General features: G+C 44.9%; 1 protein-coding gene and 1 non-coding gene across 2 annotated transcripts; both read right to left on the bottom strand.

The window, feature by feature from the left end:
* Positions 1-6311: 6311 nt before the first annotated feature.
* Positions 6312-6384, bottom strand: TRNAK-UUU (transfer RNA lysine (anticodon UUU)). Its single transcript has one exon. It is a non-coding gene; the product is annotated as a tRNA-Lys (tRNA).
* Positions 6385-9295: 2911 nt separating this feature from the next.
* Positions 9296-10991, bottom strand: LOC145056605 (putative mitochondrial protein ymf1). Its single transcript, XM_079004303.1, has one exon. The coding sequence runs from the start codon at positions 9857-9859 to the stop codon at positions 9371-9373; it is 489 nt and encodes a 162-aa protein (XP_078860429.1). The 5' UTR covers positions 9860-10991; the 3' UTR covers positions 9296-9370.
* Between the last annotated feature and the right edge of the window lie 6509 nt (positions 10992-17500).

Below are 17500 nucleotides of genomic sequence, written 5' to 3'. Positions count from 1 at the left end.
CTGGGAGCTGCATGCTAGCGTTTATTGAGGGAGTTGGAAAGAGCATTTGCGGTTGAATCGGAATCGATTTCGGATGAATCCAAGGGGGTGCTTTACGCTAAGGAGAGGATACCGTCTTGTAGTTGCGGAGTTGTCTGGGATGAACGCTTTCCTTCTTTCCAAGGGTGCTCAAGGAGTCTATCAAGGCATAAATCGATATATGAAGCTGGGAACTTACCAATCATAACAAATAGCCGTAGGTTGCTTATTTCCTGAGAGTTTCAGTTTTTGTTCGGTTAGGCTATCTGGGGGAGGCAACTCTTCTAATAGTAATAGACACCGATGCTATTTTTCTACTACTATTAGATAATATTAGATTGACGAAATTCCTTGTTTACACGTGGCTAGGTCGCTGATTGAGAAGAACTACCGCTGAGATGTCTCAGATAGAGAGAGAGGGTTGGTCCCCGTCTTTCGTGTTTAAGATGCCTTAGGACTAGTAATGAAGCACAAAGCTAAAAAGGAAGTGGGAAAGCGCCCGACTGCGAAGCTGACAGAATTTTTTCAATCTACGAGTACGAGTACTAGCAATTGCTTGTTCGCAAAATTCCTTCCTTCATCACGTCATTGGCTACCGGAAAAACATTCTCTCACTTACCCAGACGAATTGATTTCATATCTTTTCATCTTCTGTGAGGACTGTCCTCCTAGCCTTTTCATATCCTGCTTTGAAGCAACTACACTTCCTCGTTAGCCAGTCTGGCTCTCGACCTGCTTCAGTCTCTGGCTGCTGGGACTATTGCAATACTTCGTTCTGCTACCTTCCGATGTTGCTTACTACCAATCCGATAGCTAACCTTGCTTTTTGTCTACCTTATCAGTAACTGCTATATTCGGAGACTTTACCTGAAGAAAACGGAGACATAGAACTACTCGGATTCCATGCTTTCTCAAAGAAATGCCCTTATCTCGATCTTTCTTAGAGGCTAGAGTCTAAGGAAATGGAAAGCCAGGGGAATGCTACCAACTCCCTTTACTCCCACGTTGGAAAGCATATGAACTTGACTGAACTGAATGACCAGCCCCGGGCCGGGGTAAAAGAAGAAGGGATAAGATAAGACAGTAGCACCCACCACTCTGTCAGTAGAAGGTTATCCAGTCGATCTTCGTAAGTAAGTAAGTAAGTAACACTTTCATCGATGATTCCTCTAATCCTCTCAAGGCTTAGAAGGGAGCTGAACCATTTATCTCTATGAAATTATTTGGCAGAGGGACTCTAAAGTGGCCTCACTTCGCTCGCCTCCCTTCCGGTCGCCTCAGCTTCTGAATCCAATCTTGAACGTTCAGTTAGGCATTCAAAAATGCACTTCTCTTTCAAGTTCCAATCAGATTGTTATGCTCGTGGTGACTTCTCAGTTAGGAATTCTCATTGCCCCTTCTAAATGGTTACAGGACTAGGGCCCTACTAGCCTCATCGGCCGATGTCTGCCGTCTCGCGATTCTTGCGTTTATGGACCGAAGGAAAATAACTCCAATCCTTCCTCAGGGCAACATGCTATATTATATGATATATCTTGGGAGTTGAAGGTCGCAGTCCCTTTCCCTCAGGCGAGTTCCTCACTTAACTTAAAAGAGGAAGGAGTCTTTGCGAATTCAGTAGCTATGCTATGTAATACACACCTGACTTCTACCTTCGTGTGTCAATGGATCTTTCACATACTCCCTATTTATTATGTTTCCCTATTGGTCTCACTACCATACCAAACCCTCCCTCCGGTCGCCTCGTTCCCTTGCTTTTCCATTGCTTTGATCCTCTGTCTCTGACACCTTCCTTAATTAAGTGGAGAATTCCTTCGTACTTGAGTGTCCCAATGAGCCCGTAGGCAAGGTCATTACTATTTTAACGCATGACATGAGGTTGTCTACCTCACTAGTATTTGAACTGGAATGCCAGGCGGAGGAGTGTAACTGCCTTATCGCGTTATCCGACTTGTATGTGAAAAGCATTTCGTACTCGTAACTGATCCCTTCCTAGCGAAAGGTGTGCTCCAATGAAAAGTACACAACACTAGTAGTGCCCCTTTTGACGACCAAGTCACAATGGAAACAATGTATCTCTCTGGGGATGCGAAGAATATTTGAAAGCACTTTCGAACCATCACACGGATTCCAACCCAACTGCCCATGATATGGTAAGAACGGAATGGAAGGGAAAAAAAAGTCTTCTATGCGCAGACGTGAAAGCTCTATCAATAGAACTAGCTTCTTTTTATTTAGAAAGGAACGATTCCCTCGTCTGAGAATCGTCATTCACGCACTATTCCTCCCCACTAAAAAAAGCGATTGAGAATCTCGAGAACCTAAACAAAAATGTAGAAGTGAGCGTACCCCAAGGCTCTCCTCTCTCCCTCTTTTTTAGCCAACACCATCAACCCCATTTTTCACCGGTCAAAGCCAAAAATCTGATTAATAGAAGGAAAGGAGATCAGAAAAATAGGCGGACGACTTATAGTATAGGTCGGATGTTTCCGTGAGCAGTAAGCAGCAGATCCCCCCTTATTTTGGGAAAGCTGGTGGCCGCGTGTTAATTCTTTCAAGGCAAGGGGCGGCCTGATTCGACATTGTTGTTTACTCTGATCCGGTCGAGGTGGTTTTCACCAGCGCGTAGGTGGTCTAAGTTCCTATGACCGAGTCTTTCTGGCCCCTGTGAACATCTTTTCTTAATGTATTAAAGAGGGCCTCTCTAACCGGTGAAGGTGGGTGTCCACTAACAGCCATTCCTGGCTCGGCTCCGATAACGCAATTCCGGGAGGAGTCGGTAGTTGGGCGCTGGATCCCTTCGGACCTGGAGAACGTGTGACGCTGAGTCGGGGTTTGGTGAACCAACAGGTCGCTCCTCTAGTTGAAGTATCGGGCCCCTTTTTTGTTGCCTAGGTTACACCTTCGGAATACCCCAGAAGGGAATTTTTATCTACTCCCCCCAATCTGCACTTTACGCCACGCCGACTCCCCTTTCGTCATAAGGCGTGGAATTAGACCAAGGGGAATCTCCATAGGAACAAGTCCCTTAGATTTCGCACATAGGAGATCGAGACACAGCCCCAGGGCTATGGGGAAAGATGTAGATCGATCACCCTAGATAGACAACTACATAGAGGGTCTCTACAAGTCAGTCTATATATTCTTTGATTTCGTTCCCCCCGTAAGATCAATATCACAACCAATGAGGTCCGCAAGTTTCACATCTAAGTAATACTCGATCCGATAGTTTACGATATAGATAGATATATATTTAACAACAACATTCTAAGAAAAGATATTAATAGATATCGGTAGTTGTCCGGTCGTACCCAAACAATAAGATTCCTGAGGAAAATGCACCTAAGATCAAATATTTCGAGCCGGCTTCCGTGGAAAATTCAGACTTTCTTTTTGATGCTGCGGTCACATAAAAACATAAACTTTGAGGCTCAATAGCTAAATACATGGCAATTGAATCATAAGCCGAGATCATAAAGAGCATACTGCGAGTAGGAAGTGGAATTAATACAATGGATTCAGAAGCATCAAACCTCTCTTGTTCGGAAGAATCGAAACACATCGAAATGGTACCAGCCGTACTTAATAATAGAAGGATTTGGCAGAAATATGTAAAATTGTCCCTCCTAAAAAGATTATTCCAGAATAAATGGGCAATAGTTAGGAGAGGTGCGCCAGCGGCGAGCAGAAGCAAGGTTATTAGATACCTCAGGAAAGCCCGGCCAGAACCACACGTGCAAGTTTCCCTGCATGTGGCTCGTCCGTGATAACTTCTTCGGATTTGCGTGAACTAGCGGACCGATCACTAAGTGGGGATGCTCCCTCCAGCATGAGCGAACCTTTTCAAAAGTGGTTAGGAATGGGCGCCCCTCTCCCAGCCCGGATCCAGCCAGGTTCTATTGATCATGTCCCCTTCCCAACAGTTGGAACTTCTCTTGGGGCGTCTTTGGCTTTACGAGAGAAAGCTCGCCGTAGAAAAAAGTCTTTCTCTTCCCGTCCCGGGTCATAGGTGCGTCCACAGAAGAGGAAATCGCAATGCATCTTGCTCAGCAGGCGTAGCTTGGAGTGAGAGTGTAGCGGGGGTAAGGTAAGGAGGCCGCCAGAGAGGAAGGCAAACCGGCCTATTAAGCGCAGCTAAGCTAATATGCGCCGGAGAAAGCCAGGTGCCGTAGGTAAGCTCTATTCGGCCCGGAGCATTGATTCCCCATAACGAATAGGCTAGCTCTATCTCTCAATTACCTATCCTGTGCTCGAGAAGGTCCCTCAGTTCCTCGGCAGCACCTCGAGGTGCATTTAGTTGTCTTACATGAGACTCGGGATATTACCCACTCCATGGCATGACACCTTTCGCTCATCCATTCCGCCCGCCCAGACGCGGCGCCTTTTCTCATTATCATCTACCGCCCTTTCTTTCCTCCCCGCTATTCACGCATGAAGATCGTCGTATGTATGCTCTACTTCGGGTGTCGGTGCTATAGTATAGGTAGGATTACATTATGGCAGGATCAGTCACCCGGGCAAACCAACCCTCCTCCAAGAAGAATTGTGCTATGCCCCCCCGATCCCTAGAGAGCGAAAGAGCTGCCTGGTGATCCCTAGGTTGCAGCACGTTCGGTCGTGAACTCCTCGCGCCGCTGCCGCCGTTTCTAGGACCGACCGACGCCTCACCTGCACAGGTACCTACCTAGTGTCGGTCGCACATTCAACATAGCGTTCGGACTCATGTGCCTTTCAGAACCAGGGGTCTTCGAGCCTGCTGCGTACGATTAGCCAGCCTTGCGGCGGCAAAAGGATTCTAAGCCCCCCCATGCTACGGTTCCCTGCGGTCCGAACCCGGTGCCGCATTAGGTTGGGGAACTGGGCGATAATAGCTCCTCCGCATCCCAAAGCGCGCTGCCCTCCTAGGCGCGCAACACTAAGTAATCCAAGCCAACCCACATTACTGACTAACGGTGGATAATCAAATTTCTTAGACGTACTAAATACAACTCCATGAATGAGCAAAATGAAGGTTGCATTAATGATAAAGATCTCTGGGGAAACCGCTAAAAAAAGATTGAACATGTGGGAGGATCCGAACGAATTCTGCTTTCATTTCCCACGTATGGAGTACTTAGTGACTGACGTTACGGTCTCCCGCAGGTAGGCTGCACGCGGCTAGGAAGGCATAGTCCCATGCGTCCGTTTGTGGATCGCGGGACTATGCGGAAGAGCCTTCTGAGGGGGGAGTATCCCTAAGGAAAACCTTCTCCTTTAATAGGCCGAAGGTCTCGGATTTTAAATTCCTAGCCCGTAGGTCTCTACGCATTTGAAGGAGCTCCCCCAAGGACTCCTTCCCCCTCGGATTATCGAGGGCTCGAGCCCCCCGCCCCAGCCAATCGCCACTTGGATGCAGGCCCGCCATCTCCCGGATGATATCCACCTTGACCTCGAATAGGTCCTCGGCGTTGATCCGGGCTAGATATATATCTAGCGACGAAGGCGCTGTTTTGCCCGACAGGAGGCGGCCCTCTATAGAGCGGACCGAATCCCCTCCTATCACTTCCTCCGGGCCATAGGGGTAGGGGGTGTAGGGCGGAGTCCGAGCTCCCGGAAGAGCGGGAGGCGTAGCTTGTTCCCCCGGAAGCGGTTGATTTACCGCTGAGGTACTACTACTACGCCTGGAACTCGCTGAGTCTTCCAGCATATCCTCGGTAAAGGTAAACCAATCCGAATGGGAAGGTACGGCTGAAAGACTCTCGCCGGCGCTAAAGGCAACCGGAACGCCAAAGCTAATGAAAAAAAAAAAAGGTACTGATAACAAAGATAAAATTCAAATCAAGGGGCAACTTTCGTGTAGTTTGTAATTGGATGTAACTATTCAGATTTTTTCGAGAATAAATCATTCTCTTAATAGATCTCGTCTTGTTCCTCAATCTTCGAAGAATGCGGCGTTGTATTATTGTAAGTTTCCTGTTCCAAACATTTCCTTCAAGTAGACGACAAGTTTTAAATCTTAATGCGGGCATTCCTCCCTTACATGCATTTGCTTGCAACAGATTCTTACTAAGACCCCATAGACACGGTCTCGGTATCTTCACTGTTGCCCCTCTTCTCAAAGCCCTTCGAGAGGAAGATGAATGTCAATGTGCCATTTTCTTCTTTCCCCTACTATTTACTCTTCTCCTTCACTGCACACTTTAGATAGATGTTTCCATCCAATCAAAGACGGCGAAGCGCCTCTAATCTAAAGGCCAAAGAGTGCTCTTTGCGCTACTACGCATCCTTACTCATAGTATAGTGCAAGTTAGGTTTGGGTATAGCAGGACTTGAACCTGCGACCATTAGGTTAAAAGCCCAATGCTCTACCAACTGAGCTATACACCCCAAAAAAGATGTAGTAGTAAATAAGGATTGGTGCGGAAAAGAAAAGAGGGCGGCCCCTCTTCATCATATTAAAGGGGCGCGGCTTTGTATGAGGCTCGTACTGCAGAGCAAGCGAAGAAAACGTAAGGGCGCGCGCTAGCACTCCTGCAAGAAAACGGCCTAGCTAACGCGCCCCTTATTGAAAAGTCAAGGATATTGAATGATCGATATGAGAAAGAAGCGCTCAAGCATTCGAAGAAAGCCGGCCTTACTCAACAAGCACCTTTCTTAGCTTAGTAAGGTTGCTTGTTTCCACTCATTGAAGATTCTATCTACAAAAAAAGGTCAACGGGGGGTACTAAAATGGCTCTCACTGACACCATCTACGAGAAGGTGAGGTCGTCTTTATTTCCAGCCGCCATACGGTTCGCCTTAAAGCCTTAAAGACGGAGAAGGGGAGGAGCAGTTATCTATGTAATTACGGTCTTTGTTGGCCGGGGCGAGCACTCTCTTTTCTTTGTAAAATTTCGTCTTACCAAACAAGACTGACTTCTTACCAACCCGCGAAGGGTTGTGAGGCTGGACTAGGTACGAAGAATGAATCTATATCTGTGCACGGAAGGGCCGGCGGCCGCTCAACTGTTCGAGCGCAATGCAGTGGTATTGGTTCCGATTCGACAAAGGTAGAATGCCTGGTCGAAGGTCCAGTACAGTAGGTAGCAGGCGTGTTCGTTTTGGCTCCCGAGCGAGAACGAGAAAGAGGCGATGCACCATCCTTGCTGCTACGTACGTTGACCTTGACTTGACAGATTCATCCAATTGAACCCAAACTCAAAGGAGGACCACAAGCTCGGGGCTCGACGAAAGAGAAAGTCTCGGCATTAAGAAAATGGGGTTAGCTGTGAAAGAGGCATTCATTTTTTCATGAATATTCATAGCTGAGTCTACTAAAAGAGGGACCAGCTCATCGTAGTGATTAGAGGACACCTCTGATCGTTCACCTCTAATGTGACACGTTCCCTCCCAGTTTGATCAACGGGATCAGTCGGCTAGAGAGCGGGGCTATTCTTCTTCCGAGGAGACAAAGTAGTCTCTTGTACTGACCGAACCCTCAGTTCGGAGGTCTTCGTCAACATGTTACGAAGCTCCAGTCTGGCGGTCAACTTGATGCGGGAGAGGCATGAGTGCAGTTCGATCTTGTGGTGTATTCCTTTGTAGTGAGTAGGGCCTCTTTCTCGTTGATCAGTTCGCCTCCGCTCTATTGAAAGGTCTCCATTCCTACGGCGGTTTTGTCAATGAACCCGTGGATAAGTAGGCCTTTCTTGCAGACCGATCTTCTGCCGAGTTCCTTCCTTTGTAGTCAAATCTGATGATACGCTTTGGCGATGTTACCTACCAAAGAAAAGGCCTGCTAGGTGATCGAAATCGCTCAGGTCAGCGAGGACTCACTCACCTACTCCTTATCTAATACTTTCTTCTATCTACTGAATTAAAAAGGCGACCCGCCGCGCCGGGCTATAAGATAAGAGACAGCTGTTGTACTACTTGACTGGTAAGAAAGAGCTTCCGTAAGAACTGGAAGACTCTTGTATGTACGGTAACCCTATCTTCCGCTACTGCTGGACTGTTGCACATAAAGGCCGACAGAAGCAACCTTTCTTAGCGCGCTTTTCAAGCGCTTAGCTTCTGCTATAAAAAGGCGGCAAGGCCATAAAGTAAGTGAAGTTGCAAGCCTAAGCCAAGAAGGTACGAACAAAGTGACGGGCCCTTTTAGAGAGAGGGGGCGGCTTTCTTGTGGTAGTCATTGCGAACATCTCTCCTCTTCTCTTAGCGTGCACAGTTTGCTTACGCCTTAGGCACATCTATCTTTCTTAGTTTCACGCTGGCCTAATGAATTGAATATGAATAAAAGTCAGTCTTTTAGTAAGCGTATATAAGCAGCTGTTTAGTGTATAAGCAATTATTTAGTGGTCGCACCGGTACGATGGAGGTTGGTTGAAGATGATGTTACGCGGCGTTCAGAACCAGTCTTGAAGTGAATGAATTAGAAAGAACGAAGAAGTAAGGAAATGAGACGACTCTTTCTTGAACTATATTATAAACAGACCTTCCCCTCCACACCAATCACGAGTTTTTCTCCATTCCTCTCATATATCGTCGTAACGCCCTTAATGTTAGGTTTTGAAAAAGACTTTTCATGTCATTCCCATTTAGGTCCGATTCGGATCCCTCCGTTGTTTCCTTTTCCTTCCGCACCTTTTCCTCGAAATGAGAAAGAAGATGGTACACTTGAATTGTATTATTTAAGTGCTTATTGCTTGCCAAAAATCCTACTTCTACAATTGGTAGGTCACCGGGTTATTCAAATAAGTCGTGTTTTCCGTGGTTTTCCCATGTTACAACTTCCGTACCAATTCGGTCGATCCGGAATGGATCGGTTAAACATTCCATTAGGGAGCCTGGTCTTGACTTTTCTGTGTGGTATTCATTCTCGTTCGGCTCTTGGAATCACATCCAGCAGTGGTGGGAACAACTCGCAAAATCCAACCACTTCACCTACTTCATTGCCCCCAACCCTTTCTCGTACCTCTATTGAAACAGAATGGTTTCATGTTCTTTCATCGATTGGTTATTCCTTTCCGTTCGTATCTCTTTCTCCAATTTCGGTCTCGATTAGTTCATAAGATTGAATGGCCAATTCTCCTCCGGACCCTCGATTCGATTGTTTTCCAAGAATGTTGAGCCGGGTATGTAAGCCATGTATCTGGGAGGAACTTAAAAGAAGGGCTTTCGGTTTTTTTCACCCCGTTTTGTGGTCTTGCAGCTATTTAAATAAATAAGAATATAAAATTATATATATATATATATATAATAAGACTTTTTTAGAAGAAAGATTCTATATATGTCCAATCCCCAGTGGTGGTGGGACCAACCAAGATGTATGTCGTCCAACCCAACCTCAGACTCTTTCTTCCCGACCTATTTGACTCTCTGGCCGCAGTTATAGTTATTTAGGTGGTATCCCGAGATTGAAGAGATCGAATTCCTCCGGGGAACACACGAAACAAAGATATGAACTGGGTAAATAGAAATGGAAAAGAGATGTTTCCAATTCATCAAAATGAGAAGCTTTTTCTACATCCATATGATCTACTAAAGTAGATCGGTATTGCCCATATAATAAAAGCAGATCTTGGTCCATGGAATCCCAAGAAGGTAAGAACTCCAACCTGTCCGATGCTTCTTCGGCCAAATACGATATACAAGTGGGACCTGCACTATGCGCAAGCTGTGCGAAAAACCGCTTCTTTTTTCCGGTTCTGAAACAACTTGGGCGAAATAGGGTTCTACCGGGAAACCATGGATTTTTTAGTTTTCGCCATTGGTTACTGGTTGAGCCACTGGAATGGAATGAGATAAGAATCTCTGGAGATCTTTCCTCTCCACTTACTCGTAACAGGCTTTCCCTCTGTAGAAGACTTCTTCCGAATGGCATAATTGGGAGATTGATTCCTCGATCTTCAAAGAAAACTGACTCCTCCTACTCCTTCTTCTCCTTTAGGATAGGATCGTCGTTGGTCCTTCTTTCACTAATGATCTAATGATCTCACCATTTTCTAGTAGTTCTCGCGAACGCGCGAGGGACTATCCTTTCTATCGCTTGCCCTTTCTTTTCACTCTCAAGACAAGGCTCTCTCTCTTTTATAAAGCGAAGCAAAGCGCATGGCGCTGAAAGCTCAATAAACACAGACGAACACGATGCAGGGCATAGCATAAATGAAACCGCTGATCATTTCATAAAACATATATGCTTGACCTTTCTCGATGCTTTTTTGGGTGACTCACCAACCGACCCAGCAGTGATCGATGACAGAATGGTACGAACAAATCAAAGTCATTGGATTTGGTAGTTCTCCATGGACTTCTCTCTTTAGCCCTTTGTATATGTTCATAAATGGGTGTGCACCTCCAGATGGGCGGGGGCCGGCCTCCCACTCTCTTATCTTATGCAGCATTTATTAGCGGTTGGGTGGATCGTGCAATAAGCCTCTCTCGACCCTCCGTTTCTCATACGTCTTTATGAAAGCCTCTCGCCTTTCGAGATCCGGTCCATCATCAACTCAGTCAGATCTTCTTGTTTGCCCGCTTTGATTAGGCTTCCTTTAACGGATTTGATCGGCATTTCGTGCCTGCAGTCCTGCTGAATTCGACCTTTTATCAGGGTAGCGTAGTAAGGTTAGAGGCGCAACTAGAAGAGTTGGCCCTATTTCTCTTTTTTGATCAATTCGATTGCAGTCTCCGAAGTCCTTCTTGATCGATGGTCCCCATTAGCATTAGTGCTAATTAGCAGCCGCTTTTTTTGGAAGGCGAGATACTTATGTGTGACCGCGGATTCCACGGTAGCAGTAGTTCTAGCTCTACATTAGGAGCAGGGGGCTCTATCTAAAGGAGGTACGGACCCCTCCCATAGTACGGTACGATGCAGCTGAAAAACTTAATAGGCTACCGCGGCTCGCTTCGCTTTTGTTGCGGAGCTCACTGCTTTTGGAGTAGTGCTTGCAGCTTGCTGCTTTCTGTTCAAGCGGAGCTCGCTGTCTACTCCACGAGTCGCCACAGCTTCGCCTACGCCACTTGTATGTAGACAACAATAGCGCCCAAGATTTCCCCTTCGCGTAGTTCATTGAACCTTCCAACTTCACTCCGTGGCCTGTGCTAAAGAAGCGTGTCTTAACTAATTCCTTTGAACTCATTTCACCTATTCTACCTCTCGATATCTCCTCACCTTGCACCTTTTCTTTCTTTTCCTCATCCCATGATCCTTTCCCATGTCGTGGAAGTGAGCTCCTTCGTCGCTCCTTCATTCTTCATAACGACTATAACCAAGCTGCCAACCAATAAAGCAAGCACCTTCATGGACTGAGACCGTGGAAGCTCCGTTAGCACCTTAAGGCTGTCTTTATCCTGAGAACCCTCGGGAATATTCAGAGACTCGGCTAATGCTTCTAGGCCCACATTCGGAGACAGACCAAGCACCTCTCTTACCCACTCACTATCTAATAAATCGGACTGGCTTATTATCTGAATGAGATCGGAAAGAGAGGAGGTAGCCCAAATCTTCCAATAGGCGCATACGAAAGGTTCTGAAAGAATTGAAAAAGCTCTGAAAAATAAACAACCCGACCTGAGGAACTACCAACAACGGAAGAACTAGCAACAGCAGGAGAAACCGTTTCTAACCTCAGCTTCACCCCCTTCCTCGGGATTCTTTCTTTGATGATATGCCCTAAGCCCCTTTCAGAAGACCGAAGTCATTGGTGCTTTGCATAAGGGGTAAGAGCGCCATAAAGACTATTGGTACCTATCATAGACTTGACTCATTTTATGGGCTTGAATTCCTTTCCCCGAGTTAGAGGGGTTTTCTGAAGGTCTTCCTCAAGGGCCACTTGGTTCTCAAAAAGACTGTTACCCCCGGCCAGAGTAGAAGTAGGCAAACGGATGTTTCTGGGGGGAACTACGGGAGACGGAGACAGGTGGTTAGGCGAGATTCTAACTTCTGGCTCATCGCAATTCCATTTCTTAAAGTGCAAGTCCAGTTTTCTCTTTTTATGAAAGTGAAAGTCAGGTTAGCCCCTTCTTTCAATTCCAAAGATGCTCTCAAATTGTTGTTCAAGATTATTTTACCCTAAGGCTTCTCGCGGTCAGGCAAGCGTGGCAGAGCGTAGCATGTATCCAGCCATCCGAACTACTTACTGAAGGGTAAGCACCAACGAATTACTCACTTCATTCACAGCGCGGGGGAGAGACAGAGAGGGGTCAGTAATAACTCACAGCCGGGGTAAAAAGGTCCTACTTCCTTACTCACTCAAGTCATTGCTTTGACCGAACCATAGGCCGAAAAGAAAAGATTTTTTAGATACTTGTTACAGGCCTGACCAAGAGCGCAAAAGAGCTTTATTTAGAATTAGAGTAAGGGCACGCCATTTGCAATGCCTTTTCTTGCTTTCGACAGGACCCCCTTCCGACAGGAGAAAAAAGATTACGCCAATGCCAATTGCCAATTATATAGAGTTTCTAGCGATTACGACTATAAAGGGCAGGAGATGAATTAAAGAATCGTACTGCAACTGCTGAAGAGAGATCAGAGCTAGTACTAGAGGAAGCGATAGCGGACAAAAGAGCTCAGAGAGCAGTGCAGCTAAGCGGGAAGATCTGTGATCTATTTGAAAGAGCATATCGCAAAGACCGGTATATTGCACATACTGATTGATTGATTGTATAGATTGAGTCTCAATTAGAGAGTTATGATATATCTATAGTACCCCCGCCGATGAGACTTTCCAGCTCGAGGCTAGAAGCTACCAACACTTTAATACAAACAAAAACAGAAATCGGAATTCGTGGGGCCCGAGGCCTTACAGAAAAAGATCGATGAACGATTAAGCGAGACTTTGCCTTAGAGACCAATGAAATGAGACCAAGAAGCTTTATTACACAAAAGTTCTTTGAAGACCTTTTGCTTCTGCTTCCCTGCTTACTATTGCTATCACCTCAACTGCTTTGACCTGCTCACTTAGAGTGAAGATCAATAATGGGCGGAAAGGAGTTCACACAAGACCACAGAGCGAGAGAGAGAGAGCCTTCGCTTACCTGTTTAACCGTGCCCTCCTATCACACCTATCTCCCTTTTCCTTCAGTCACATCCAGTCTCAGTTCTGCTTCCAACTACCGAGCTTGGACGTATAGCAAGATTGAATAAGAGATATGGCATACGGGAATAGTATATGAAATCACAAAGGCTGGAAAGAGACTGGAGAGGAGCGTGGAAAATACTTAATAAAGCACCTTAGCAATTACTAGTAATGCCCTTATCGACCTCAGTCTTGTTTTTTGCTAACTTTAGTCTAGAACTAGACTATCTCATTAAACGTCGAATATCCCTATGATGCTAGCCAGTGAAAAAGGAAGGAGTCTACTTCTTTGCTGGCTTGACTCCAGAACTAGTAGAGGAAGGAAGCGATGATCGGTCTATCCCATTAAGCGTAATCCCGCTAGCCAATGAAAGGACTACTCTTCTTGGACTGTGAGCGACGACACCAGATCAAAGCTAAGTGAGAGACGATAAATGCGATTAAACTGCTTTATAACTGCTCGATTTATAAGTCTTGCCTAAGTCCTAGACTTGAATGAAGCAGCCTGGCTGAAAGTCGTATTTGCTTTTGCTTTTCTTGTTCTCTTTTCTTAGTTAGGCCCAAGAAAGTACAAGATATAGCTTGACTAATATACTAAGATGATAGCTAGAGACTAGAGATGAGAGTGCAGGATCTAGATTTGTAACAAATATTCGACTTTGCTTATGCAAATTGTTATGTACCAAAACCAAAGAATATCGTCGATGGGATACAAAAAAAGAGGATCCTACTTCGCTCATGCACCGTCTTTTCACCCTCCTACCGCTGGTAAAGCTAGCAGTCTAATAAAATTTCTGCATGTTAAGACAGCACACTAGTACATTTTCATTGACCACTGAGACCAACCCCCAAGCCCGGTCTTTGAACTAATAAAGATGGCATAGTAGAAAACTTTAGACTGACTATCATCGCGCTTGAAGTCCACCCAAGAGAGTTCCCCGGCTTCTCGTGATGAGCGCAGCGCAGCAAACGGTGTTTGCGCCAGAGGAGGGTGGTGAGAACCGTTGAGCCATTGGCTTGCTGAGCTTTTCTGATTTGGGTTTCTCACCCACATCACCGAGAGGAGGGCTTTTTTCGTTATAGAAAAGAAAGGTCAATGAAAGGATTCAGTAATGACGCCATGCATCACCATTGAGTGCTGTGCTGAAGAGAAAAAAACCGAAAAAAGTTCCCCACATTGGGAGAGAAAAGAGAAGACTGCGGTCAATGATCAATTGTGCACATCCTTTTTGGATGGTCGGCTTAGAGTGAAAGCATACGAACATAGACTTTGTGACTGACTTCGCCGTATAAGCATATCTTCACTGAAAGTCATTAGGGCTGCTTTTGCCCATGCCATGAATGAGAGTGAGTCCAGTCCATCTTCCTTCCCTGGATATGCTGTGTCCTCTACATTCGCTTCGTCCTCCGCCTCTACTGCGCAAAGATTTTGATCCCCCGTTTAGTGAGTCGTGAAAGCACCTACCTTATGTTTAGACGTATTGGTTTCAGTGAAAAGCCAAATAGAGAGTTTTGCGTGTGCCTGCTTTAGTAAGAGTAAGGAAAAAGCTTGAAAAGCGTACTTGCTTTAACAACGGAAAGAGGTTCCTTCAGCGGTTCAGCTTTAGGTCTCGGTTCAGGTGCTTTTCATGATTGTGGTGTTTGATTGGGCACGGGCGTTCCTGTCCTTACTTAGAGGTCAAGTTGCCACCTGTCTATCGAAGGGGGATTTCCCAGCCTATCTCGGTATATGTTACCGAAAGAAGGAAGAAGAATCTAATGATTTCCCTAATTCTGTGAGAAAGAAAAACCAGTTTGTTAGAGCTGGGGCAGAGAAGCAATCAACAGAATGGGTCCCTGTTGTTCACAAGTGAAGGCACTGAACGGATCAAGATCTCGTAAATTCATTGTCTTTCTTGATTCAAATCAGAAAGAACTTCTTTCACTATTGAAGCCATGCCTGAGCTGTCAGCTTATTAGCATCCCTCTTCTGCGTTAGGAATTGTCCGAAAAGGTTCGATTGAATCCCATGCTTTCATGGTCCCTATCTCTGCCCCGGCACTGGCCGACACGTAGGTCTATTCCGCGCTTTCCTAGGTGCGCATCTCCATCTACTAAAAGTAGGGGTGGTTGCCATAGATAGATTGGGTCATTCGTAACCAGAGCAATAACCGATGCTACAGCATAAACTAAAGCTATACGTGGCGGCCCCTAAAGGCGTAACTGACAGGTTCTGTTTTATCTGCCCATCCGAGTCATCCCGTACTCCAAAAAAGCAGAGGTGAGGTTCGGAGAGTGGGACGGATCTACCTGGCCAAGGTGCCAATGTCAAGTGGTTATCCGAAGTGTTGGAATATGCTCTACCTACGGTACCTAACTAGTCTTTCTTTTCGGTAAGTAAGAATACATTGACCGATGGAGGAGAACCCCCGAAGTAAACATAAATGAAGGGGCATACCCCACCCCAGGCAACCAAACAAAGAACTCAAGACACTCCCCGAGCTCTAAAATAAAGAAACTAACCTATGGAAAAAATTATTGAAATTAGATTACGATTACAAAGGCTAAAAATAATCCAAGTTTCTACGTAATCAAAAAGAGCCTAAGGATTAACCGAAACTAAGCACATACTAAGCCCAATAAGACACATTGGCCTAGATATACATGAGGCCAACTGAAAAACAGGTATACACATCAAATAAACTAGGATGAAACATAGGATTCGGTGGATGATTCGGCATCCTTTATTAATTGCATATATAACGGTAGCCCTTCCTAAATAGTTTTTGAGTAGGCTAGGAAAGAAAGAAGAAATGATAGAGCGAAATGGGTTGGTTGCCCAAAGGGCTATCTGATCTGATCATGGGGGGATAGCACAAGGGCTTAAGGCATTGGTTTGCTAAATCGACATACAAGAAGATTGCATCATGCATGGGTTCGAATCCCATTTCTTCCAGTCTTTTCCTACTGAACACTTTCCTGCTCAAGATAGGGTACTAGAAAGGGATCATACGAAGGCTATGTTCTTTTTTTAGATCTAGCCTGAATGACTCCTAAACTAAAGGTTTTCATTATATCTAAAGTGTGCAGTGAGGGATCTTTATATTATAGGTAGCCAGTCTTTACTTCACTCGACCCAAGCAATGCCCAAAGAGTCCCATGCCTTTCTTGGTCGGACCAAGCCAACTGGCGATTTCCGACAAGTCTTTCCTAATTTTTAGAGCAAGAAGCGGAACTACAGGGATGAAATGAAAAGTGTTTCTTACAATTACGCCCAACAGCCCACTTGAGCAATTTTCCATTCTCCCATTGATTCCTATGAAGATAGGAAACTTGTATTTCTCATTCACAAATACATCTTTGTTTATGCTGCTAACTCTCAGTTTGGACCTACTTCTGATCCATTTTGTTACAAAAAAAGGAGGAGGAAACTTAGTACCAAATGCTTGGCAATCCTTGGAAGAGCTTATTTATGATTTCGTGCTTAACCTGGTAAACGAACAAATAGGGGGTCTTTCCGGAAATGTTAAACAAAAGTTTTTCCCTTGCATCTTGGTCACTTTTACTTTTTTGTTATTTTGTAATCTTCAGGGTATGATACCTTATAGCTTCACAGTTACAAGTCATTTTCTCATTACTTTAGGTCTCTCATTTTCCATTTTTATTGGCATTACTATAGTAGGATTTCAAAGAAATGGGCTTCATTTTTTAAGCTTCTTATTACCCGCAGGAGTCCCACTGCCGTTAGCACCTTTTTTAGTACTCCTTGAGCTAATTTCTTATTGTTTTCGCGCATTAAGCTTAGGAATACGTTTATTTGCTAATATGGTGGCCGGTCATAGTTTAGTAAAGATTTTAAGTGGGTTCGCTTGGACTATGCTATGTATGAATGATATTTTGTTTTTTTATAGGGGATCTTGGTCCTTTATTTATAGTTCTTGCATTAACCGGTTTGGAATTAGGTATAGCTATATTACAAGCTTATGTTTTTACGATCTTAATCTGTATTTACTTGAATGATGCTATAAATCTCCATTAAAGTGGTTATTTATTTATAATTGAACAAAAGCGAGGAGGCGAAGCCGCTTTACCGAATTGTAGAGGTGAAGGTACGAGAACTTCCCCCGAATTGACAAAAAGATTTCGAGCACGTCTGGTCAAAGTATATCTTGTCTTTACCACGAGCCATTTTCCGGCTAACAAGAATGAAAGTTTTGCACATATTCGCGAGTTCTTCAATTTTATTTATTCCTCATAGACGAAAGAAGTAAGGTGGTATACTATATTTCGCCGCTTATTTGAACTCCTTCTAATGACCTATGCATTCTGTTATCATTTCCAGTTGTTCGATCCATTGTGATTTGGTTCCTTGGTGTGGAGAGATCTCTGCCATAAAAAGAGAGAGCTCGTAGGCCTTATTCTGCAGATCAAAGAGCGACTTAATTCCCCATTCATACGAAATAGTATTT

The sequence above is a fragment of the Lactuca serriola genome, chromosome 6, assembly GCF_051521515.1.
Source record: "Lactuca serriola cultivar US96UC23 chromosome 6, Lser_US96UC23_V15, whole genome shotgun sequence".
Taxonomy (NCBI): Eukaryota; Viridiplantae; Streptophyta; class Magnoliopsida; order Asterales; family Asteraceae; genus Lactuca; species Lactuca serriola.
The sequence above is the reverse complement of the archived record's forward strand: the minus strand, read 5'-3'. Positions and strand labels throughout refer to the sequence as shown.